General features: G+C 39.4%; 1 protein-coding gene across 1 annotated transcript; it reads left to right on the top strand.

Annotated features, from left to right (window-relative positions):
- Positions 1 to 1,194: 1,194 nt before the first annotated feature.
- Positions 1,195 to 25,830, top strand: LOC140923369 (fibronectin type III domain-containing protein-like). Its single transcript, XM_073373460.1, has 20 exons — positions 1,195 to 1,335; positions 3,616 to 3,689; positions 4,118 to 4,429; positions 5,231 to 5,551; positions 6,496 to 6,607; positions 7,888 to 8,111; positions 9,523 to 9,664; positions 10,392 to 10,525; positions 10,802 to 11,095; positions 12,823 to 13,110; positions 14,158 to 14,460; positions 14,748 to 14,818; positions 15,739 to 16,080; positions 16,723 to 16,936; positions 17,690 to 17,992; positions 19,138 to 19,260; positions 19,600 to 19,800; positions 20,151 to 20,282; positions 20,895 to 20,970; positions 22,085 to 25,830. Exons 2-20 carry the CDS (start codon positions 3,635 to 3,637, stop codon positions 22,278 to 22,280), a joined length of 3,843 nt encoding a protein of 1,280 aa, XP_073229561.1. The 5' UTR covers positions 1,195 to 1,335; positions 3,616 to 3,634; the 3' UTR covers positions 22,281 to 25,830.
- The last annotated feature ends 1,496 nt before the right edge of the window (positions 25,831 to 27,326 follow it).

Here is a 27,326-nt window from a genome sequence, read left to right as displayed (position 1 = left end):
AATAAACTACCATATTAAATCTACGCTTCGGAGTTTTGTATTTCCCTGTACCGGAGGTCGAGTTTCTCACAACTGAGCTCCCCCGTAAGATGATGTGGGTATTTAATTTTTGGTTTCAAAAATAACAAAATGGTTTCAAAAACCTTTTGTTTTCGTTAAGTTGCTCGCCACCGCCGCTTTCGTCTGCGGCCAGTTTGATAAGTGTGAGGTTTGACTAGTAAACACCTTTCCGGATACGTCACAATAGGTTATATTTTATATGCAAACAATTCTTGTTTTTGCTCAAACAGACCAGTATTGAGATGTTCAGTCGGTTCGTGTATGTTTGTATATAAGTTTCTGCCGACTTTAATTTACTAAACGGTGGAATTTAAAATATGATTAACATGATTAACTTTTTGCTCAAACAGACCAGTAATGAGATGTTTCAATCGGTTCGTGTATGTTTGTACATAAGTTTCTGCCGACTTTAATTTACTAAACTGTGGAATTTAAAATATGATTAACATGATCTTTCTGCGGCTCGAGGGCTCGTCATTTCCTCTCATGACAATGGAAACTCAACAAAAATGCCTCCACACTAAGATTTACAGTTTCCTCTCATTACTCTTTTGGGCTATAAAATTGAGGTAAGATCGTACGAAAAAATGCCGTATAAAACCGGCTAAGAAAAATAAATAAATAAACTCTCTTGCCACTGGTCAGGGGAAACTATAGCCTGTGTACAGTTGTACATAGGTTAGGGAAACTAAGACACAAAATTTGTCTGGACAACCGACCGACATATTTTAGGCGTTGAATTTTGCGTTTTCTTTTCGATATTATAGTCTTAATACCGGAAGTGCCTCTTGATAAATAATGACTAGAGAAAAATTAAAGCAGATTCACACGAATTTTACTGTAAAGTAAAGTTCATTACCAGCGAGCATTGAATATATATGTTTGAGCCCATAAGATGATATGAGGTTCGTTTTTTTTTTTTGGAGCTTTTCATACATCAAAAATACATTCTGCTCTCTTATTTATCCGAACAAAAATGTCTCTGAAATTAGCATACATGAAGTCATCAAATTTTTTTTGTCTGTGGTCGGGGGTGTGTCACGCATCACTCTCAAAAATAAACAAAATAATATGAGAAGGACGCGCCTACGTCATACCACGTGACCATTTGTGGGCCCTTCCCAAAATAAGGTATTCTTTACGCTTTGCACAATTGTCAACGGCCGGTTGTTTCAGTGATTTGGATAAAACGATAGTACAACAGTCGATTTTCACCGTGTTTTGGGGAAAGTTACTTCATTTTGTGGTTATTTATTTCCAAGTGTCTCCGTGAAGGTAAGACATGTCGACACTCGAAGTTTCTGTCGATTGAGTTGATATATTTATCAGGTTATAGCGCCATTTTGAACAGTACTTGACGTGAGCTTAACATTCGTGACGTGAGTTTCATTTTCGGTCCTCATTTTGTTAGATTTGTCTTGTAGATATTGTTTTGTTTCGCTAAACGTCAAGGTCCTAGCTAGTTGTCAATTTTCAAATACTAGAATACTGATAAATACTACACTGGCGCTAGAAACCCTCTTTTATCACGTCAATCGTCGCATGTCATTTTCAAACATTTTTAATACTGGATGGAATTCGCTACGATTCCTTGTCACGTTCTCGTGCCCGTAGTCTCGAATTACAACTCAAATTAGTGAGTTCCCTTTATTTCAGCCTTTGACTATAACTTTTGCCAAGTTTATCAAGCGCCTCTAGGTTTTGTTATTTCTGTCACAAATCGATATTAAAGTAGAAGCACTAAGCTTTTCCGTTTGACCTTGCTACAGCAGTATTTCCCTGAGTTAGCTTGAAGATGAGTTGACATGTTAACTTCCTCGTCGAAGAACACTATACACTATGGGTTCCAACGAGATCACTTCACTGGGTTACGTCAGTGTATCTTAATCTTTACAAGCTGTTTGTTAGTCCCCTACGAGGCGCTTCAATAGCATCCTTTAAAGCTTACATCTTTGTTTTATCAGCGGTTGAACACTGTACCTTACACGAACGAGCTTTAAATTGTCAAATCTGTTCTGTATCAAGATATTTAATGCATGAACTGGTAGCACTTCGTTTTCATAATGAGTTACTTACATCCATCTTTCGAGTTTGATGACCGATTCATGGCATGCAACGTCATGATAATGTATTAGCACTCGACCTACCTAGATTTGTATACGAATTCGTTTTTGTCACCAGCGAGAATGTCTTTAAAAACAACCTTTACCTTTAATTGTCGAATCTGTTCTGCATCAAGATACAAGTCATGTATTTAATACATGAACTGGTCACACTTCGTTTTTATAATGAGTTATTTACATCCATGTAAACCAGTACTTCTTTCGAATTTGATGACCGATTCATTGCGTGTACCGTCATGATAATTTATTAGCACTCAACTTGCCTGCATACGAATTCGTTTTTGACTCCAATAAGAATGTCTTTACAGACAATAAGTTCAAGAATTTAGCCTGACAGCACAAATGGAATTCTAGTTTTTTTTTAATCACACTTCTTCCACTCTTCATGTACCTCATGAATTAAGGGTCGTCCTTTGTAACTACAGGTTTAATTACATTATTATTATTATTTTATTAATCATAACTATAACAAAATTCTTAAATCTGATTGGCTATCAACTGCCCTGAATTCAGCCTTAATAGGACAGTTAAATAGGACAGTACACGTCATGCCTACATTGTAAGTAATTGGACAGTATGTGCCATCACGTGTGCGCTTAAATAACTTTTTTTTTTCACGGCTAGAAAAAAATCTCGAAATTTCTTGTGTTTTGATTAAAATAAGAGCCTAATATATCACAAATGTTGTTAAAGTTATGATTAATTGGTAACAGAACTTCGTGTCGTCCAATTCGGTCTGCAATCATACTCGTGATTAAACAAGTTGGACTCCCGCTATACGGTCGTCCGATTTTGTTAATCACTCGTATGATTACAGACTGAATTGGACTCCACTCAGTCCTGTTACCACTACTTATTTACCATCATACAAGCTAATCATCACACTGCTTAAGAAGTTTGATCAACAATTGATTACATTATATCCATTTTGAAATCACTGGTGATTCCTGCAATCTGATTGGCTTTCGGCAGTGTGATTTATTCACAAATCACACTTTTTTTGCTCTAAATCATGTCTGTTCTAATCATCATTTATGTTCTAAATTGCATCATTTCTGTTCTGACTAAATCACACCATTTTTGCCCTATCTCGCATCATTTCTGTTTTGAATACAAAATGGATATTGTAAAAGCCTCTTTGTTTCTGCTTTTCAACAAACCAGCTGCTTGATCTATGAAATATTGGTGCTGATTGGATTCTGCAATTTCACAGTGGATGTAATGAAGTGGTAATTAAACTTTTTGTTGTGCAGTTTTGGTCTGAAATCATATTTGTGATATCAAATCGAACTTGCACTGCGCGCTTGTTCGATTTTAAGAATTACGCGTATGATTTCAGACCAAATTGCAGTCCACTCATTTCAATTACCATTATAAATCAATTGTCAGCACACCACCATAATGTATGTAATGTTGTTCTTGTGTGTTGCAGGTTGTATAGACTTTTCACAATGTGGGCGATTATTTTCATTCTTTCAGTCACCAGTCTAACGACACTGACAAATGGTAATTATGCAAGTCATGACTTTTTTGTTTACTGGTAAGGTAAAGGTAAAGGCGCACATGAGCCAAAGGCCCAAACGCCCAGAGCTTATCCGGCTTTCCTTAGCATGAAGCATGCTAAGGAGTATTTCTATTTCCCCCTGGACAGGATGCTAGTCCATTGCGCGGTTAACCCCAGCAATACATATAATTCTCGCCAGTACCAATTTATACTTGTACACCTGGGTGAAGAGAGACAAGAAAGGAGTATTTAAGTTCCTTGTCTAAGGAAACAACTCAATGGGCAAGGCTTGAAACCCGGACCTCCAGATCAAGAATTCAAGGTCTGTTAATCCCTTGGTCACACAAGCCTCCTTATGGGTACATGTTGCTGGGCCTACAAATGGGCTTAAAAGTCATAGATAACTGCATTCTTGTTGTCTAAATTGCAGGTCAACAGGTGGTAGACCCGCCAAGAATTGTTAACTTTCCATCCAAGGATTTACTTGCTCCCGAGGATGTTAAGTTTAGTAGACTAAATGCCTTGAAATTACCGTGTAATGCTGTTGGGAGTAACTTGCAATGGACCTGGAAGCACAATGGCACAGCAATTACGACGGGTGATAAGTTCACTGTTGATGCCGATGGAACCTTAAAAGGAAATTACCTTGAGAGTGCACAGAGTGGAAATTACCAGTGTTTTGTCAGGGACACTGTTACTGGAATCCAGACATTCAGCAGGAAGATACAGGTTGCTGTTACAGGTAAGGAGTCACTTCAGTATCATTGGTATAAGCAGTTGAACAGATCTAAACAAAAAAAAAAACAATAAAGCCCAAGGCTGTGCTTTTAATGCAGAGCTTGAAAAAAAAAATGAATTCCAGCTTGTCCTTTGGGCAAGGAGCCCTCACATTTGGCTTGTCCAAAGCCATTTCTTGTTTGTCTAAAAGTGTAATTATGATTTTGTTAGAGGATGACTTGGCTGAAACCTTCAGTCAAGTCAGCTTTAAAAGTTACTTGCCCAGCAAGAATATCTCTTTCCCCCTGCGGACTACTGGATTTGACTTTTTTTAACCCTGCAGAAGGCAAGTAAAAGTCAAGAGTCCTTTATTATAACCCTAAGCGAAGTCCTCCACATCGCAAGAGTAAAAAACTCATAGCTATGCTCTAAGAACAACTGAAAGGAACCAGTTGCTCTGAACCAGTGAAATCCAGGGTTCACTCACAAATGTGCTTGATTCTACTACACGTAAGTGCAACCCTGACTAATTGGGGGTGACAAGAGGAGCCCGCAATGGTAATTATGTGTGAGTCACGTGTATGTAGCATTCATTTGGATTTCCACTAAGAATGACTGGAATGCACAGAACATAATTTGATCATGCATTTGGACCTTCTATCACTTGAAATCTGATCACACGTGTTTTGACCATCTGTCATGTGAAACTTACGCAAAGCACAGTACTGGAGCAAGATTAGTGTTTTGGCCTTCGATTGTTGTCTCCCGCACTCAGTAAGTTTTGGTCATTACTAGTTTATAATATTTTTCTTGTTTCCTTGTACAGTTGTAGGGACATTCAGCAATCAAAATGAACAGGAGGTGCTTGTAGATCTTGGGCAAGAGATTAGTATTGATTGTCCACAGCACTCTGCCAGTTATGGTGTCAGCTACTCATGGCAGGGAAAAATCAATACTGTGGACATACAGTTCAAGAGAAATGATCGACGAGCCATATCACAGACAGGGCAACTATTAATCATGTATGTTACCCAGCAAGACATTGACGATTTTGCAGAGTATGACAGCCAAGGAATCAGATGTTTTATCACTGGAGCAAACAGATTTGAAAGTTCTGGTATTTTAAAGTTAAAGAAGAAAGATGCAGGTAAATTCTTTGTTTTCTTTTAACACAGAAGGAAATCTCAGTGATTGAAATAGGAAATTCCACCCCATCAAATACATGTATTTATATTACATGTAACATTTTGGGAGTGTCCTTGTGACCTGGTATCCATATAATAAATTGATTATGCTATTCTCTGTTTTCACTTTCATGCCATCAAAAATTAAAATCAAATTACTAGTCAATACAGAACGTCCAGAATCTTGGAGATGAAAGAAGATGAATATGTGTAGGAAAAAAGCCTCACCAAGAATTGAGTTTATACAATATTTCATATGTGATGGTGTCCCGTTGAGGGGCACAAAAATTAGTATGGTGTTCTACAAAAGCATGAATTCATTGCTTGAGGAACTTAAACACATTAAAAAGTCATACTTATTTTGAGACAAGGAATATTTAGATGGGAAAATCTCAAAAAAATTAATTGATATGTTTTGGCCTACAGCGCATGAGAGCTTTCCCGGTAGCCATCTTCCTACATGGTGTAAGTGCCATGTCACTCAAAAGCTTGGAAATTCAAGCTTCCTCTATCACAAAACAGAGAACCCTTTAAAACTGAAAATTTGTGTAAATGAAGGTGTTGAGCTGCTGTATTTAATACCTCATGGAATTAAACACTCATCACAATCGCATTTTGAATTTTGGTGACATCATGTAAAAACTAAGAATTGACAGAGGTTCTCATAATGTTTCATAATTTATTTTAAAAAAAGGCTTTTGTTGCTGGAAGAATTGTTTGTGGGAATCTTTTGAGGCTAACTTGGAAAGATGCAGGTTGTTATTATGATTTCTGCCATTTTTTTACTGAACAAGTCGTAATAAAAAAGGGAGGGGAGATGTTACACAAGATGTATCGTTACTAGTAGGCTATAGCATAAAGCAAGGGTAAATAATTATGTTACCGAGTATTGTATATTTTGTCTTAGGTCAAACAGATCCAGAGACACCAAGAGCACCTGCATGGAAGCTTATACCTGCTGCCATAGAAACAGCTGTGGAGGGAAGAAATAAAACTTTGTATTGCCTTGCAGTTGGAAGGTGAGTGCCTGCATGGGTACATTTTACAAATTGAGCAAAGTAAATAGTAATAAGATAAGGAAATATAATTTATACATACATTCTACATAGATAAATAAATAGTTAGGATGGAAAATTTTCAGAATGAATTCTGTTCATTTAAGCCAATATCAATGGCAGTAGCATTGGATGGGTTTGTTTTCAGAAAATTTAGGCATCCAACTTTTTGGGATTGGAACTGTAGGCTGTCAATGCAAAAGCGTCCCTAACAGCCAACTGCTTCTTACACCCATTCATTAAAATTGGGTATCTGGTAAGTTGTTCACCTTAAACTAAATACAAACATTTACCTCAGCCATTAAACAGTTCATGGTACATTCTATCCATTTCAAATGTCCTGTCTACCAGTTTCTGATGTATTGATTTGCTTTGTGATTGGCTGTTCTCTGTGCAAAGAAAGGCAATTGTCCAATAGATTGTGTGATCGGGCTAGTGAATGCTGTTCTTTACGCGTGGCAGACAGGCGAGTGAAGTATTCTGCAGGAATTAAAATCACAGAAGTATTTTAAGACAAGTGTTTTAAATTCCTGATATATTCATGTGGAGCAAGAGTTACTTGCAAGCTGGTCTGGCATAGTGAAATTACTACACTAACTGTCTTACATGTAATGGTGTAAATATAATTAATACAAATGTAATGTTAATTAATTATTGATCCTGTTCATCCAAAGTTTTGGGGGGCTAATGTTAAATTGGCTCTCGGGCTAGTACTGTACATGCTTGTTAAATGGCAAGCTGTAAAGCTGACTCTCTTATATTGCTCTGTACTGTTTAAACAGCTACAGTAGCTGTTAAGAACATTGCATGAGAGAACTCACAATTTGTTACCAGAATTGATAAATTTTGTCTTGCTTTAAATTAGAAAAAAAAAAGGAATAATAGTATCCCAGTCAAACTACGCTATACAGACACCCGCTTAATACGAATGCCTCATTATTTATTACAGACAGTTTGCTTTGTCCCTGGGGATCCAAAGAAAGCCCTTACATTTAATTTAAATTCAACCTGCTTAATATGGACATTTTCCATGGCCTCCTCATTGTCCGTATTAATGCCGAACGTGACTGTAGGGGTTTGCATGCACCTTGATAGTCCTTGAAAGTCCTTGAACACGCACCTGACTGTAACACACTAAAACATTGCATAGCCACAGGAATCCTTGCAATTTAGTAATTGATAAAACTAAATGCAGTTGACATCTTATAGTTCAAAGCCATTGCCCATTATCTTGTTACTTACAGACCTGTGCCAACGATAACTTGGAAAATGCAGGACAAAAGTGGAAACTGGCAAAACCTTGTACATGGACAAGATAGTTTTGAGATTGCTACTGCTTTCCAAGGAAGATTGCTTAACATTATATCAGTTAAAGAGAGCATGCATGAGACCAATTACCGTTGTGAGGCTGAGAATTCTCAAAGTGGTGGAAACCCCCTGGTCCATGATATAAAGCTGAATGTCGAGGGTAAGTGGCCTTAAGGCTGTCTCAATCTCATGCACCGATCCCTTTAATGATCAAATTAAGGTGGCTGAACACAGTTTTAAGGGCGGTCAGCAGTAACTCGCACGACGGCGTGTGTTTTAAATTAGAGAAACAAACATGGCAGCGAAAAAGGCAGTGGTACACAGATAACGATTTCTCAAAATCTGCTCATTAAAATTTGGTGATATTTGGCAGAATTTTACTTTTATCATAATTATTTTAAATAATGAGAACTTTAAAATGGAAGTTGAACAGACGAATAATATTTTGTGACACATTTAATAATTACAGTACAATTATATAATTGATCATCTAAAAACCTGTCTGTTAAAATTTGGTCAAATAAGTTTCAAATGGTAATGATTAATTCTAATAAGCTGTGTGCAAGTTTATAGGAAAATCTAATGAGCGAATTTTATGTAAACTGTGAAAAAGTGAAATTTTAAGGTTGTGTTCAATCGTTCATGTTGCCATGGCAACTCCACAAATGTCACATTTTATCTGTCAGTCAAAATCTTTCATCAGTATATTTTCCAATTTCCAAGTTTCAGCTTGTGAGCTGCAACCTTTCTCTTTCCATGATTTGGCAAAATTAATAACATATACACACAAACTGCCAAAACTGTGTTGAGCCACCTTACCTACTTCAATTTTACTGTCACACTAAATCACCACCTGGTTAGCTTAGTTGGGAGACTCACTTGCTGGTCTGCCGAGTGGTAAGTCATGGGTTGAAACCCCCAGCTGGACCAATGCTCAGGGTCTTTAAATAACTGAGAAGAAAGTGCTGCCTTTGTAATAACCTCTGCAAACGGTTAGTTTTTCTAGTCTTCTTGGATACGGATGAAAAACGGTATGTTCCGTCTCAAAGCACTTTCACTTACCTGGTTCTTCCTTTAGTGCGACGTAAAACCAGAACCCACTCCACTGTTCCAAAAGAGTAAGGGACATAGACCCCAGTGGTGTGGCAGCCCTTTCCTGGGGTGGGTGGGTATCTGTAGGGACTGTCACTGATCTTAGTAATACACTGTAGGGATGTCGAAATTGGTACCTTAACAGCAGTGATTTTGTTACCTCTGTGTCCTGCGTCCCTGATGCATAAAAATCCCCAAAGACACAAAATAATTCATGGTACGCAAAGAACGATCGGTCGATTTGAAGATTCTTTTTTGGTAGAATACCCTGTTCGTGTGATTTCTGTGGCAGTTCTTTAAAGATGCATTTTGTTGTAGTTTTTTTTTTTCTGCTTTAAACATGGCAAATTGATGATTCAATCGACTCCGATAACTCGAACCCCCGCTAACTCGAACTGTTTCTCGTGTCCCTTCAGAGTTCGAGTTACCGGGGTTCTACTGTACAATACAACTGATTATTTTATTAATTCTCTTTGCAGTTGCTCCAAGGTTTTTAGCATCTCCTCCGCAACAACTTGAAATTGATGTTAATGGCAATGGCAGCTTAACGTGCGATGTATTTGCAGACCCTTCGCCATCTTTTAAGTGGTACAAGAATGGGAAACAACTCACAACATCAACGTAAGTTTTGTAACAATTGTTTCTCTTAGTACACGCTTTGTGAATTGGTAAATGTAAAGGCCACACCCTGTTTTTATTCTCACACATTGTTATAAGTGCAAACTTTTGTTTTTTTCTAGATTTCATTTGAAGAGTCAGGGAAAAATTTAGTGCTCTCAAGAATCATTTGAATGCATAAGAATATCATGTAATTTAACACTACACACATCCTAGATGTGCTAAACGTTTTGCACTGGAAAGTTATAATTCAGTCTAGGTTGGCGGCATTTGGAAGTTACCTGTGTGACGTTCATAACATTGAATATAAAGAGGTAGAATAATAATACATTGTATAAAGGCATGAATAAAAAATATTGTTTCCTGCACCGAAAAGCGGAAGAAAATATTAAGTGCAAGGCGAAAGCAAATTATTTAGAGGTCAACGGTCAATTGGGAAAGAGTTTACTTGTGTTGTTGTTTTTGTTGTCCAGTTTGGTAGCAATCCCAAGAAAGAAGCACAGCGAACAAGTGAGCACAGCGAACAAGTGAAATATTTTTCAGCACGAGAAGAGAAATTTCGTCTCTCCAAGCCGCCATAAACACCCAACCTTTTTCACTTTATTAGTTTTTACTGTGAAAGGCGCGATTTATTTCATGTTATTTTCACACGTGAAGATATCATGTTTTCGCGCGAAAGCTCACTTGGTATTTTATTGGTGTTTATACAATAAAATGTTGTATTTCACAGTGTAGAGGTAATATTAAGTGGCAACAAGTTGGATTTTAAGAATGTGAGGTACCCGAATGAAATTGGAGTTTATCAATGTGTGGCGGAGAATCAACATGGAATGATCGTGTCTTCCACGTATGTCAAAGTTCTGGGTAAGCACTTGGAAAATTACATAAATAGTAAAATTTCCACTCTAATAATGGCGTGTTAGATAAGGAAAACTTAACATTATATTGCAACTTTTGTATAAGATGAGGAATACTAAACATTGCTTAGATGCAGGAAAAACAAACAAACAAACCGCAAACAAAAAAGGTTGAGATCACCGCAGAAACTTATGTAATAAACACTGCCTTTTGCGCGTTTTGAGTCTGCTAGTATTTTCCTTGATGGTAAAATTTCTCACACGTGATTTTTTCTTTTTGCAGCCATAAAACCATCTTTCGCGGAGTCCGGATTTGGTCCATTTTACTTGTTCAAAGGCACTGAAGGGCGATTGAAGTGCAATCCAAAAGCAGCTCCACGGCCAACTAAAGACCAATATAAATGGTATAAAGGAAACACTCTACTAACCTCATCATCACCGTACAGAATAGAGTATGGGGAATACAGTACATTGGTAATTGACAACGTTGACAAGAATAGAGACGAGGGTGATTACAAGTGTTTTGCAAAGAACTTCTTGGGAAGCGATGAGGCAACAGGAAAAGCTACAGTTCTTGGTGAGAATATCATGATGTATTGTTTCGATACAAAGTCGTTTCGATAAAAGTCGTTTCGCGGATACAAACTCAAGCAGTGAAATTGCACCAAAATTTTGTTCACTTCAAGTATAGTTTGCGAGCGAACAAGAAAAACATTGTGGGTGAATACGTTCTTTACGCCAAGTACGTGGAACTACCGTAAAACTCCGATAATAAGCCCCGGGGTTGATATTTTTCAAACGCCCTTTTTGAGGGGCTTATATTCGGAGGGGCTTATCTGCGGAGGGAAATTTGCGTTTCAAAATCCATTGGGCTAGCCTTATAGTTGAAAGAAAAGTTACCGTTTTTGCTTTGTTTCACTTTGTATTTGAGGGCAATTTTCGAAGTACAAGCCCCCCGGGGAGCTTATATTTGGAGGGGCGATTTAATGGAGGGTTTTTTGCGTTACCGGTTTGGAGGGCTTACATTTGGAGGGGCTTATTTTCGGAATTTTACGGTATTTACACCTCGAATGAATAAACTTGTATCGAAACGACCCTTATATAACCTCCTTAAATAAGGGAGCTTTAGGCTATCAATACACTGTACCGGGGAGCTTTTCCGCTGCCTCAAAAATAACACCGGATACCGATAGGGTTTCTGTTCACACATACATGAGGAACGGTGATTGGGTCACGATTTCTGTAACGGTACGAAGCTGTGCTGCGCTGATCTCAAAAGTGGAGCGTCACGTGTCACATATCGGATAGGTTTTGTGCCACACTTTATTGCAGTGTGAACAGTACATTCTGGCCGTAGCGGAAGTGAATAAGTAGGAAACTTCAAAGAGGACTGGAACCCACTGAAACGGAAGTGAATATTCAGGAGTGGGGATTGGGATTAAAAGCCAAAGCCTCTCGGCCAACCGCCCGCTCCGGCACGATGTTCGATCTGTGCGAATGACTTATTCCTAAGAACCAAAGTGCTTCTGGCTGGCAATAGGTGAAGTCAGCTTGAATATCGCCGTTGGTAAATTTTTAACAGTTATTGGACGAAGTTGAGCAAAGCCACGTCGTGTTTTGTCAGTGGCGAGACTGAGGTGAGACCGTGACGTCTTCGTCTTCAAGAAAAGAGGAAAGGAAACCGCTATTTAGAGTTCGCGTCGTCCATAAAACGTGAGATTAGGAACGTTCTTGTTGTCGCCAGGCAGTGAAGGCATGGAAATGTCACGACAAAAAGTGTGCTGCTCGTGCTGAGTTGTTTTGATCATTTAACCTATTCTTTTTTTTTTTTGGCGTTCTCGTTGCCGCCGCCGTTGCTTTAGCTTCCTAATAGCCAAGGAGTTACAGGTGCCAATCAAAACGCGCGAAAAATATTTATCTGGTAAATACTGCTGATTGCTATATAGCTGGAAATTTTTTCCCAGCAGCGCGCGTTCTCATTGGTTACTTCGAGGTCACATGACATCTAACAATGAAACTGTTTCCTGCCACAATCTCTGAGAAGGCAACATTGCCAAATCTATGACGTCAGAGGGTAAGAGTGCACTGTTTCCCGCGAATGTTGACGGACGACCGCCGTCACAGCGAGGTTTAATGAATTCCAGCTTCGAAATTTCCAGCAATATAACAAATTATTGGTCCCTCGGGAAACAGTTAATTTTGTTGCCGAGAAACTCAGTGTTTCCCGAGGCGGAGCCTAGGGAAACATTGAGATTCTGTTGTTCTCGGCTCCACTCATAAAGTGTTTATTATTTTTTCTTTCAGAGAGAACTATAATTACCGTGAGACCAGAAAATAAACAAGTTGACGAAGGAACACGCGTTGATTTGAGATGCGATGCAACAGCAGACCCGTCTCTTGAGTTGAGATACTATTGGAAAAGGGATAATGCTATCATAACGTACAACGACAAAATTGAGTGGCTTGAAGGACCTAATGTTCTGACAATTGCTAGCATTACAGTTGATGATGCTGGTAATTATACTTGTGTGGCCTATACTCCTGATCCAAAACGATCTGAAGACCAAGCATCTGCTACTATTGATATCTCAGGTACTCTTTTAGTGTATACCTTTACTCTCAGGGCCTTTAGGAAGAACGGAAAAGCTTTCGTTATATTGGCGCTTCTGGCGACTGGTCTCCAGCTTTCAGCGAAGTAATGTCTGGGAACATTTGGTAGTTGAGATTGGTTTGTGGTATTCAAAGGAACCATATAATTATCCAGTCATTGCTAATATTATGCGCCCAAATGATCCTAGAAATCTTTGCGCCGAAAGCTTGGTGAATTTTTGCGTAAACTGTCCATTAGAGTGGTTTTCGTTTGAGTGTCGTAAAACCAAAACCAAAGTAATTACTCTGGCCAATCACATAGGATACAGACAATACATTGAACCAATCAAAACTCGAAGTAATTACATGTGGCTGACGCAAAGCGCGGGAAAATGCATGCGAGCGCGTCACAATTGGCTTTGGTTTTACTTCTGATTGGATGAAAGGGTGGCGCGAATCTTTTAAGCCAATCGCATCGTGTAGAAAGTGCAAAACCAATTACTTTTCGACACTCAAATGAAAACCGCTCTATCATCATCATCATCCTCATCATCGTCATCCTCCTCCTCCTCCTGATCATCATCATCATCATTATTTTTTTAGTGTTAGGATCTAGCAGGGTTCTCATTAATTTTTCAAGTAGACAGCTAGGATGTTAAAGTAGGCAATTTGGTAACTGAGTGCTGTAGGCAATTTCAGGCTTTCACTCTCTCACTTTATCCTATTTCCCCAAAAAGTAGACTGCTCAAACCTCCAAGTAGCGGGTTTTTTAGCCGGCTGCCGGCACTTAATGAGAACCCTGATCTAGTGTAAAAACTATTGAAGTGCGTGGAAACTTCACCTTCTTTACAGTTTTTGTGTGTTTGTGATTGAGTTATTCAATGTTTTTGTTGCAAGTTAGATTTTTGTTTTAATGGCACTTTGGAAAGTCAGTAGTGCCTTCGTTCATCATGGAAGTTATATAATTTTCATAGTTTCCGTAGTAGAAAAAAGAAACTGTTATGACACTAACCAAGATTTTTCATTTTCGTTTGAATCTGATTTTTATAGGTGCTCCTTATCCGCCAACAAATCTTGCCATTACAGATTGTTTTAACCGCAATACAACGCTTTCCTGGGTCACTGGAGCAGCAAACAATGCTTCCATCACACGGTTTATTATTGAGCAGGAATCTACGTATGAGCCCAACGTGTTTTATGTCATTCTAAATGTCACAAACCCTAATGCGACGTCCTTTACCTTTAATCTGACCGGATGGGCGACCCTTCGTTTCCGTATGAGAGCTGTCAACCGCTTTGGAACCAGCCGTGCAAGTGTAACCACGACTGAATTTTGTCAAACAGATGTTGGACGTAAGTATATCTTTGGCTTTTCAGTATAAACATGCCTCTTAACAAACTTTCAGCGATATTTATCCCCGGGCAAAGAAGAGTTACAGTGTAAATGCTATATTGATTCTGATATTTTTTTAAGTTAAAAAAAATATAACTATTGTTTCGGTATATAAAATTGTGACTTGTCTTGGAACCATTCAATCATAACATCTTGCAGAACTTTTTGGGTTATTTCTTGATAATGAGTTCGATTTGAGACATTCTTGGAAGGGAGGTGACTAAAAATATTGTATTTTTTTTAACAGCTCCAGATAAATATCCAGACAATTTCCGTGGAAATCCCAAGGGAGCGGAGACTCTCGATATTGTTTGGACTGTAAGTACACTTATCAATTTGGTTAAGAGCCTTCTCGATCTGCATGACTCGTCATATTAAAAGAAAGCCGAATTAACTAATTATTGTTTTATAGTTTATTCAAAATGTTTCTAAGTTCTTATCATCTTTGCCTCCTCATGGACTTTTTTAAAATATTGGTCTTATTCGCCACTCTAGGAACGAGAGGAAACTGGATCGAGTTAATTTTCGCGAAGACTGCTGGGACTTTTACAAGGGACAGGGAAATAAGTTGACCAATAGCTGACCGGCGCTCTTTTAGTAACAATCCAAGAAACAATTGCGGAAAACGTATCGGCTCCATTTCCCTTTTCGTTTCTATAGTAGCGAATTATAATTAAAAATTCTCGCGGGGAGCCCCCACTTCCAGACACTCCTAGGTTAAGATAAGTTATGGGAAGAGGCGAGCCCGAAGGGGGGAAAGAAGTGGGAGCTAAGGCCCAAGAGTGTGCCATTAGGGACCTTAAGCAAGAACGACGACGACTTCAGTGAAAACGTTGGTAAAAAAAATTAATTTGCGTTCTTTCAAACTTAATCGCGTCTATTTGGACCCGCTCAATATGTCAAATGCAGGCGACTTTTCCTGGAGTTGAATTCTTAAGGATTTTATTCAGGTTCAAAAAGATGAAGGAAAATTCGTCGTCGTATGTCCACGTCTTCCATAAAACGTCAAATTAGGAGGTTTCACGTCGTAGTCGTGCAGTGGACGTCAAAGAAATGTACTAAAAAGCGTGATGCACGTGCAGAGCTGTTGTTTTGATCATTAAACCTATTGTTTTTTTGTTTTGTTTGGTTTTTTTTTTTTGAAGTCGTCGTTGTGGTCGTCGTCGTCCTCGCTTAAGGTCCCTATTGCTGCGGAGAGGACAACCTAACTGGTTTTGCTATTAATTTTTTCTTCGCAGGCAATGCCTAAAGTGGATTGGAATGCACCCGGCCTTTACTACATGCTGAAGTACAGACAGGTGGCCGAAGGGAAATCTGAAGTCGAGGAGAAAATCCCTGATCCCACTGTTGACGTTTTTGCGATACCAAACCCCGGTTATTATGAGCTGTGGGAATTTCAGATTCAAGCTGGGAACGAGGAAGGTATGGGGCCTTGGAGTCCTAAAGTACAATCACGTTCGGGTCAAGACCCGCCCGAAGGAAAGCCAGGAAATGTAAAAACTGGAGCTGCGACCGCACGCACTGTTGAGTTGTCATGGCAACCTGTTACTGTCACTCGAGGAAGTGTGGATGGTTATAAGGTGAGAGCAGTTTCGTTCCTTTTGCCTTTTTTTTCCTTTACCTTGAGTGAGACAAAAATGGAAACGTGCCCCTGGAGCGAGATTCAGTTAATAGTCGTTCAAACTGCTGCGAACAGATTTTAAGGGGTTGTTACAGCAACTTGTTAATTGGCTTAGCTTACGCTTGCTCGGAAGTCGGCCTTGATGAAGTTTCTTGTTCTTGTAGCCTGGGAAAACAGCCGACATTTCTCGAAACACCACCACTGGTTTCCCCGCAAAATGACGTCTAAGAAACGAGCGCAGAAATTCCATACTGATGACGTGTCATCACTACCCTGATCTAGATAGTGCCTCTGATTGGTTGAAGTTAGTTTCTCGCGCGGCAGGGCTAATCAGAAGCATTACCCAGATCGAGGTAGTAACACGTCATCAATATGGAATTTCTACGCTCGTTTCTCAGACGTCCTTTTGCGGGGAAACCAGTGGTGGCGTCGCGGAATGTTGGCTGTTTTCTAAGGCTTCTTTTATGGATTGGGAAGATTTTGCTATCGTCATTTTGGCCCTGTTGCACTGGCATTGATCGAATCAGACAAGTACAGTGAGTCACACCCAATAGTGGGTGTCAAGAATTGTGTTTTACAGTGGCGCAATTTTTATTTGTAGATTTATTACTGGGGTGAAAGTCGGCTGAATGCAAGACGCCGACGTGAAATTCCTGCTTATGCGTTGTCTGTAAATGTCCCAGGAGGCACCACGACTTCGCATACTGTAAAGAGACTTACGCCTTACACTAACTACAACTTTGCAATCACGGCTTACAACAGTGGTGGCGAAGGACCGGCCAGTGACGAAGCCTTTGCAGCAACTGATGAGGATAGTAAGTTATAGATAGAGACCTTTAGATTCTAGGACGAGATTTAACTTAAAGTTTTTTTGCGTATTCTCAAATAATAGACACCCCGCATTGCTTCATTGTACATCCTTTTCGCCTAAACAAAACACTGTTATCTTGATTGAAGGGAGGGTAAGCTATCTCCCAACCGCAAAATAATAAAACCTCTAACACTTTATCACTTGTGTCCGCTAACATGACATTCTCGCTAAAGCTCTTAGTAGAATGACGGCGACTATCACGTTTTCCCGCCAAAATGACGTTGGTTTAAGCGCGCGCACTACTTAGTACTACTATTTCAACTACTGAAATCGCTACCCTATCATATACCTGAACCCTACAACCCTACAACCCTACCCTACCCCCTTCGGGTGGAGTCTTCCTGCAGGGTAGGGGGTGAGGGCTGGGTGTAAATGCAAAAATAAATCATCGCAGTTACAGATGCAACTTCTGCAATAGCTTAAAGCAAGTCTGAAAAAATCGAGGCTTTGCCGGGATTCGCAACGTCGTCGCGAACTTCACGAAACCAACTGTCGCTCTCAAAACAAGGCTAAGTGCTAAAACATTCTTGTGAAAATAAATTTTGTTTTCTGAAAATTAAACTTTAGTCACTATTGGGAATGAAAGACTTTAGGATTTGCAAGCGTCGCCACCACGATAGGTGACAGACACAGGTGAAAGGTTCGCTCTTTTAAATTAAGATTTTCAATTAAATTGCCTTTTTATTCCTTCTTTTAGTTCCAGGTCCACCAGCAGAAGTCAACGTCTATGCTTTCGCAAAATACATCCTAGTCACATGGAAAGCTCCTGAGGAACCAAACGGCGTGATTACAAAATACCGAGTGAGGTCGGCGCAGTACGAAGGTTCGCAGCCGAACGACGATCTACAGGTATCCTGGCAGGAAGTCGGGCCAGGCGTTTTTAGAAAGTTGCTGGACAGTCAGACGCCGGAGAGAAATTATGTTGTAGAAATAGAAGCAGAGACAAGCAAAGGGTGGGGCGATAAAGTCAGAAAGACAACTCGAACTGTGGCGTATGGTCGTAAGTATTTTTTTAATTATAAAGGAGCTTGAGCAAGAACAACGGCGACGGCTACAAATGTCAAATAGAAAAAAAATGTCACATAAAAAATAAATGCTAAAATGTCACATAAAAACTGAATTTGTGCTGCCTCAAACTTTATGCGCTTACTCCATCTCGTTCTTTACGTCAAATGTTAGTAGTTTTTTTTTTTTTCAGTTCTGGGGTTGAATTTTACAGGACTCTATCGAAGTAAAGGAAAAGAATAAGAAAATTGTTGCCCTGTGTTCACGTCCTCCACAAAACGCGGAAATAGGCATTTTCCCGTCGTAGTCGCGTTGTGATGGCAAAGAAATGTCCAAAAAGGCGCGATGCACGTGCAGTTGTTGTTTTGCCAATCTACTAAGCCCATTACTTTTTCGCCGTTTTCGGTGACATCAATGTCTTCGTTGCTTAAGCTCCTTTTAATTAGTTAACTAGTTAGTTACTCTGGCTCTCGGGCAACTAGAACTCGAACCGTCTAGGAAAATCAAAGGAAGTAAGCAAATGAATGGGGAGGGAATGCAGTTATCATCCACACTTCACTTCAAGGGCAGCATGAGATATAGATTGTATTTTCGAAAGGGGATAAAGCAACAAAGCTTGATTAATATACAGGGATGGACGCTGAATTTGTACTGGAGTGACAAAAAAGTCGAGACAAAGAATTGACACGGTTTTTTTTTAATATAATCAATGTCCATGCAGTTGAATGCTTGTCATAATTTCCCTTTTAGTTACTATAGAGATATTTAGATACGAAGACGAGAACCACTGCGAGTACGAGATTTGACTATGTTTTTTTCTCCTATCGTCAAAAACTAGACACCCCTGGAAGCTTCATTGTACTCTTTTACCAGAAAAGTTAGCTCTGTTACTTTTATTCAAGGGGGCTAAGCCCTCTCCCGGTCGCAAAATGATAAAATTCTAACATTTGACAACTTGTTTCCTTCATAACGACGTTCTTGCTAAAACCCTTAGTGGAATGACGACGGCTATCATGTTTTCCCGCCAAAATGACGCTGGTTCTCGCGCGTGCACTGCTTAGTATTGAGAAAATCTCGTTCTCGGACTGTGTGCTGGTCTTAGAATCTTAAGGTTTCTGTCAACTTCGTTATTCTTCTTAGCTCCTGCCAAACCTGAAAAGCCCACTGTGGAGGGAACCGGTGCGGATAAAGTGAAAGTTACTTACAACTTTGGTCTTGGTGGAGGCTATACGCACGAATTCCTGGTCATGTACCGAAAGAAATGTAAGCATTCTATCTTGTAAGCTTTTTCTATCTTATTTAGTGTGTGGGGTAACCGTTCAAATGAATTCTCGTGGTGCCATTTGTGCATCAGCATTTGCAAAATGAAATTTGGAACCTGTTTTTTTGCCATTATTAGGAGTGAAAAGATCTCAGTTAACCGACACAGTCTACTCTCACTTAAAAAGCAGTTTTCCTTACGTGATAATAAACTCTCCTTGCCTTTTCTCTCGATAATGTATTCGTATGATATTGTTGAAAAAAAATTGATGTTGGTCACGCAAAGTTGATAAATCCTTCTTTAAGACGGACACAAAACCCATCTTTTTATTTATTCTGTAGTAGATGGAGAAGCCTTTCAGAACACGAGTTGGGTAGATCATTTTGAAAAGCAGAGCATCGAGATTGGAAGCTTAAATAATGAACTTTACGAGTTTAAAACTGTTGGCAGAAATGATTATCCAGAAGATAATGATGTCAATACAAGAACAGAGAGCCCTGCCAGTGACGTCACGGAGGGACGGCCTCTTCCTGGGATAGTCAGTAAGTATCGGACTTCACTTCTTAGGGCTTAAAATAACGGTCGGTCAACGGACAATATCTGGCGAAAATAACCATTTCTCCGAACAAACTTTCAGTTGGCCGGTTTATTTGTCAAATGACAAGTGAACATGACCGGCCACTGTCCAAAAATTATTTTAAGCCCTGACTTTTGGAACAAAATGCCGTGGGGATAGTCTGTGTGCAGACCCTCCACCCCCCTCCCCTCCCCCCTCAAGTGTAATGTATTTTGTATCCTCGCAATTTTTCTCGGATTAACTGAGATGGCCAGAACTTTTAACTACCCATTTTAAGATGAAAATGATTTCCACGTTTTTACAAATATCTTTCAGGCGGCCAGCGGTCAACAACTCCTATCCATCAGACTGCCTGGTTTATTGCCCTGCTGGTTCTTATCGCCGTTCTGTTGATTGTGTTGGTTATATTTGTGCTTTACACTCGGCATCAAGGAGCTAAATATCCTGGTAAGATCAAATCGTACCTTCTATCATTACAAAGAAAACTTTTGCATGGAAATTTGTTGGTTATTCAAAGACTGTAGCCTGCGTCACAGACGGAAATAAACTTCTGGTTAACGCCATCTGCGAAACACCGCCGAAATCCTTGTCCTTGGCCCGCAGCTGTATACCAGGATTTGAGTACGCGCCGTGATTGGCCTGTTTAAAAAGCCATTGTAAATTCGCCAATCAGGTTCAAGGGAAATGCGAAACGCATTTCCGGTAATTTTTTGAGTCTTTTAGGAGCCGAGAACAAAGATAGCGGCGCTGCCTCGCAGACGTTACTTGACCAGGTGTTATGGAGAAATGTCATTGGATTCCAGTCTCCCTCTTCTTGTGTCTTAGAACTCGTCTTGTTTTGCCAAGCATTTCTGTTATTCATTTCAGCAATGTATTACCGCTGTTCAGAGTCACACCTGGCGCTTATAAAGAAACTGGTTTTCAACGTAACATTTATCGCGCCGTGTACACGAGCAAGTAAATTTGCCGTGACATAAAATTTACTCATATGTAGTGTGCTTCATTGGAGTTCTTTAATCTTTTTGCCATCAAATCGATCTTTTCCGCTTTCCTTTTTAGTTGGCAAACGGGAGAAAAAGCGTGCAGCTCTAATTGATCATGAACCGCCGTTCGATGAAGAGGAAGGCGATGGAGGGTAAGAAAGCGTCAACCGTGTTTCCTTAGAGGGCACAAAAGAAAAATTTTAGATGAATAAAGAGAAACCTCGGGATGTACCTCGTGCAAAATTGCCATGTAAAGACCCTATAGTCAAATATGACAGCCTTGACCACATGGTAACGTTATATGGTAGCCTGTCATGATGTACCATCCACCAAGGTTGTCGATAGAGACCTTTAGATTCTAAGACGACTGCGAGGACAAGATTCTCTCAGGTAGTGCGCACGCTTGAACCAACGTCGTTTTGGCGGGAAAACGTGGTAGCCGTCGTCGTTTAACTACAGGTTTTAGCGAGGATTTCTTAGTGGCGGAAGCAAGTTATCAACAGTCAAGCGTTTTATTATTTTGCGATCACTGGAGAGGGCTTAATCTCCTTCGGTAAAAACAACCGTTTAAGCGTTTAGGGTGAAACACGTACAATGAAGCCTTGCGGGAAGTATACTTTTTGAGAATACGCGAAAAAAACTATAAGTTGTATAAAATCTTGTCGCGTAGTCGTCCTTTTTTTCGAATCGAAAGATCTCTAACTTACGCAACAGGACGGGAGAGGAAAGAAGACGGCAAACCTTGTGTTACAAGCGTGATGACAATTATGTTTGAAAGGAGTTTCCGCAGAACTTCACCTTTCTTAGAGCGGATCTTTTTGTAAAAGACTAGTAAACATTGACGTTAAGTGAAGATGACGACAAAACACGCAAGTAATAGCCCTGTCAGTCTTGTCAGACACAAACGTCTTTCTGTTTTCTTCTTTGTGCCACCACTCACCAATAACAGGGAAGCCGGGGCACAGCCCTGGTAAGCCGGCGATGAGGTGAAAGAACCCCTGGGAAATCAGCCTTGATGTTTTAACCCTTTCACTGCCAGAGTGTTTGATGGAGTTTTGTAAGGTGACTCTAACTTTTGAGTGTGTGGACGAAATCCTATGAAGTGACCACTCAAATGAAACCTCTCTGCCTGTACTTTCACATGATGCTATTTGTTTCTCAAAATTTAAAAAAATGAAATTTGGAAGTTTGGTAGGAATTTGCCTTTGGCCACATTTGGCAGTGAAAGGGTTAAATATCTGATATAAGTTTTGTTCGCTTCTCCAGCCGAACGGAAAATCCGCCCCCCTATCAGAGCCAGGGGTCACTACAGAGGAGCCCAGAAAGTGACCGCGACAGTTTGGACGATTATGGCGAGGGGCCTCAATTTAACGAAGATGGCTCCTTCATTGGAGAATATGGCGACGAGAAGAAGAATGCTCCGGACGAAAAGGATGACTCAGCTTTGGCGACATTCGTTTGAGTGTTGCGTATCCTTAGCTCTTCCTGTGGAATACTGACGTGTAGTGACCCACGCATTGGGCTTTCACACGGTGAAGAATCCTGCATAACAGGAACCACGTATTTTTTCGCGTTTTTCAGGCGAGCCAAGGCAAGCGCGAAGCGAGGGAGGAGCGCGAGACAAGCGCGACGGGAGAAGGCGCCAAAAATATATATATATATTTTAAATATTTTTTCGCGCCTTCCCTCGTCGCGTGTGTCTCTCTGCGCTCGCTTTTTGCTTCTGTTAACTAAGAAACGCGAAAAACTAGCCCCTTTACTGCAGGCTAACGCTGACGTTTCCCATTAGATTCTTACTGATATCTTGCTGAAATGTTTTAAGAGTTTGCGAAGAGAAAGGACGATTGAAACAACAGCGAGTAGGTAGTTGCGATGTTTTCTTGATTCCAGTAACTTGCAGTTGCTTCTGTTGGTCCCGCAATCGCTCCGGAGTGAGTTTATGTTTCAGAAAGATATCTCAGAGCTTTGAATTTCATCCGCAGGCGCAAAGGTAAAACTAAGCACTAATAACACGTTTTCATCATTGAGTCTTGGCAAAAAGGAGTGTTAATGCGTAGCTCACAAACGTTAAGAGCTGGTCGACAAATGGAGACTCGTATTTTATATTGCGTAACAATACCGTGATGCTTTCTTCTCGCGCTGGAGTAGACCGTTTCCGCACTCCTGTGAACAAAATACCGAGATATCTTGTAGTTATCTAGTCTGCTACACAGCCTTTTTTAGTGTCGTCACGCAACGCTTCTTGTGAGGAGGAGCGTTGCGTGACGACACTAAAAGACTTAGGCAATGGACCACACTTACTATGGGTTTACCGGCTTGATAACCCACGCGGGATGTAGGAAGAACACGAGAAAAGCTTGTAATTCGATTTACCAGCTTTTCGATTGTTCTCCCAACAACCCAAGTGGGTTATCAAGCCGGTAAACCCATAGAAAGTGTGGTCTATTGCTTTTATAAAATAACTAAGTTTTCTATGAGGTTACCGGCACAATAAACCATAGGTTTTCAAACAATCAGAACGCGCGTACTATCTTATTTATTTTCTAATAGAATTTAGCCTTCCCGTGCTTACTACAAAAACATGCGGGAAAGATTCTATTTTGTCCTGAGAATAATGTCTCAGGGAGGGTTTTGAAGCGATTACACGGTGTTCTAAAGATTATGCTGCTATTAATTTTGACGCAGTCGCCTTGCAATCGAGCTGTAAAACTGGTCGTTACTTTTGCTTAAGTTTAAGGTGCTAGTTTCTCTTCGCCTCCTTACAGCACAATACTCCCTTTTGAATATACCGGTCGTTGACAGTGATTGACGCCATACCTCTACAGCGAGCAAAAAGCTGCATGCCTTGTTCTTGCAAAGAGCAAGTATTTTAAGTTTTATTGTTTTGACAACGTTAAATTCTACGAATGCTTTTGAACTTCTGTTGTGTTGTTCAGTTTTATACGTGTCCTTACATCGTAAGAGCTTGTAGTAGAAAATGAGAAAGAACAATTTGGTTTTGAAAGCTCTGCTAAAATATTTCGCTATATGTAATACTCCAAAGTTTCTTGTGAAGGGTAAAGTAGTGTCATTCTGCGACCATCAATTTCTGAATGCAATGTTTGTGTCCGTCAATTTTGGCCATTAAATGGCGATTTTGTTCTTTATTTAATTCGTGCAACATAAAAGAAGACAAAGGTTAACAAAAAGTTGTTTTACAGTGGACATCCCTGTAATGTGTTCACTTCTTTCGTTAAGATTGGAGTATTGCCTCTCTTGCGCGATAATTTGATCGTTTAGGTTCATTGCATGCGGGCCAACAGTTTTGGTTCTTCTTTGATTTGGTGGAATATAGATAGTTTACGCTGCACCATAGTAATATACTTACCTTGAGGGAAAGTTATAATTTGGTCATTCAAAAAGATACAGGATGGCAAACAGCGATTTTGTCGCTTTATGCATGGGTATTAAAAAGTTTTAGCATTGAAGACGAGCTCTAGTATAAGATCTCTTTGTTAAAAGTTGGTGCTTCAGGTAATAATTATGTATGTTGTGGCTCAGTTTTATCCTTTGTTTTAAATTTCATTTTTCTTTGTTTGGGGTATAGTAATGTATGATAATGAGTTTGAAACAAAGAAAAATAAAATTTAAACCAAGAATAAAATTAACATGTTTCATCACATACCAAAAATGGAAAAGAGTAAGAAAACGTCACTTCAAGGAGTATATTTTCAACTTTTTTCCAGATGTATTGCGATGAAACACTGCCTAGTTTTGTATCAACTTCTCAAGCTAAATGTTTTTCAAGTAGAAAATTTTGGAAAATTTTCGAAAATAAGAGATATAGATATTAGATTATTAGATATTTAAAGCCTAACGCGGTTCAAAATTTCCATCGTCTCTGAAATGCTTTTGAGATGTATGCCTCATGAGGAAACAGAAGAAGCAAGCTAAAACGGGTTTATGGGATTGAATAGACCCTTTGCTGCTGGCCATTCACGTGATACAAAACCGCCATGCTGGAGAGCAAAGTCGCACTGGGACAAGACAAATAAAATGGCATATAAAATTTTTAAATGGTACTTTCCTTTATTTGTCGGCCTGTTCCACTGCGACTTTGCTCCCCAGCATGGTGGTTTTGTACCTCGTGAATGGCTAGCTGCAAGGGGCCTATTAGATTGATCGTTGTGCAAAACTTTCCCACGGCTCTCACAGGAGTAAGGAATATGCAAATGCACGCATGTTAAGTTAACCGTTTAACTCCCAGAAACGATTGACATGTAACTTCTCCTTAGAACACCCAACACATTGTCCAAGAAATAAGAGGTGAGAATAGGCAAATTCATCAGTCTGAGGATGTTATATGATATAACCCCAAATTCTCATATTTAACATTCAATAAAATGTATAGCTGCAGTAAGAAAGGAGAATTAAGGGTTAACTGAGCCGTGTCACGTCTGTCTAGTTCAGTTAATTTTTTTCGTTAATATTGCCAATTGCGCTTTCTTATGCGCTTCGGAAATAAATGTTAACGAAAAATTACTTGTAAACGACAAGATCACAGCTTCATTTCCAACAGATATACTTCCCAAGTATTAAGTCAAACGTTGCAAACAACAAAAATGAACTTTGAGAAACTGTTAGGCTGACAAGATTTCAAAAACCCACAATTTCAATCCGTTTTAATCTTCTTCTAGTTTGTCTACCCGTGTCTACTTTTGTCTTTGCTGTGTTATTAATATCTTCTTTTAATGTTTTGAGCGATTTTTTATGTTTTCCTCGATTTGGTGACAGTATATACTGTTAGAGTTTTGCTAAAATTCATGATACAGCTCCTTAAGTTTGTTACAAAATCTCGTTACTCGTCCTCATCGATGTTAAAATACCCAGTATTGTAGAGCAACGCCCAACATAACATTTTTACTTCAATTTTATGGGCGACGGATTTGTTTCCTACAGAAATAATGTTGTAAATTTAACGAAAGTGCGTAATGTAGTTATTTGTAAAAATAAACCCTTTTTTTAGCTGTGAATGGGCGTCCCTTTGTTTTGTTATAAAATGACGTTCCCTGAGACAATCAACTGGGTTGATAAATTATTAAGGGGGCAGTCTGCGTGTTTTGGGGGGAATAATGTTGATTTGGGAAGGAAATTAATTAGGGTAGAAAAGGTATACACATAAACCATCGAGTCCGCTAAGGCGGGATCAGAGGCACCTTAGTGTGGTGCTGGAATATCTGCCATTTGTCTTCTAATTATTCACCTCATATTTTAATTTTGAACAACCGCCAAATCCAATATATTCGAAAAGTCATCCAACATTTCTCCAAAAATTATTGGACTAAGGACTCCAAACTAAAGGTGTGTAATGGAGTCATTTTTCGATTGGATGAAATCTTGGCTAGATATTTATGGAAAAAGAAGGAAAAACAATGCTTTTAACCAGCGGAAGTTTAAAGGGCTTAGTCATGTGGATATTTACTAAAGTTATTACATCATGCCTTTGCCCGCCCATGCAAAAAAAAAAAAACAAAACAAATTACCTACTGTAGAGTTGTGAAGATATCAAACAAGTTTCATCAGCGAACACTAACATAATTTTTTGACTCTGAAGATGACTACCGCACAGGTCGTCGAAACGTTAGTCACTGTCAACAACAACAGTCCTATTCAGGACTACGTTCACCCTCAAACGATCAAACTCAACCTACTTTTGATAATTTTTTTGGTGATTTTGCAGCCATAGGATAAAAACTTGAAAAAATGTTGTATTAAAACGTGAATAAAAGGGTGCAATTTTTCTGAAGTTTGAATCCATGTCCGTCATTGTCATCCGTAGCAACAGACGACAGGATACAGTTTCAATGCCTACGTTTTGTCTGAAGTAGCAACAAAACTGGACCATTATTTCTTAGTTCAAATGATGCGAATTAGACACGTTTTAGCTCAATAAAAAGAATTAGCAAACAGTGTTAACTTGCTCATAAAATTTTGGTCCTTGGGCCAAGATCTCCACTAATTCGACTCGCCATTGCAAACGCCCATGCAAATGCCATTATTATTTTTATCTAGTTCCTATTGATAGTTGTTACACATTCGCACAAATTTACACTTACTTGTCTAATCGCAGTTTCCTTGCGAGGCGAACTTCCTCGGATATTTTCATTAAAAGGACAACATGTACAACAGTTCGATTGATGAGAAACCGAAAAATCGTAAAGGAAGGGTACATATATGTATAAATACCCCAGAAAAACGTTTCTTTCAATTAAATTTCCGGTCTTAGTCACGAGCGTATTTTCGCATAATTTATGAAAAAGGCGAGAGAACGCAAGTCACGTGATCTATATTATGAAACAAAATGTACAAGCTAAATTGGGCCATTCGAAACTCACGGGTTTGAAACTGAAGCAGAGTGTTCATAAACTTCGTCAGATTCCCTGAATAATTTAGAAAAATGTGACCTCAGTCTCCTCCAAAACAGCCAACGACGGGTAAAAGATTTTTTGCCTTATGAATTTATTCATTG

Source organism: Porites lutea, chromosome 13, assembly GCF_958299795.1.
Source record: "Porites lutea chromosome 13, jaPorLute2.1, whole genome shotgun sequence".
Lineage (NCBI taxonomy): Eukaryota > Metazoa > Cnidaria > Anthozoa > Scleractinia > Poritidae > Porites > Porites lutea.
Note: the sequence above shows the minus strand (reverse complement) of the source record. Positions and strands in the feature narration are given on the sequence as shown.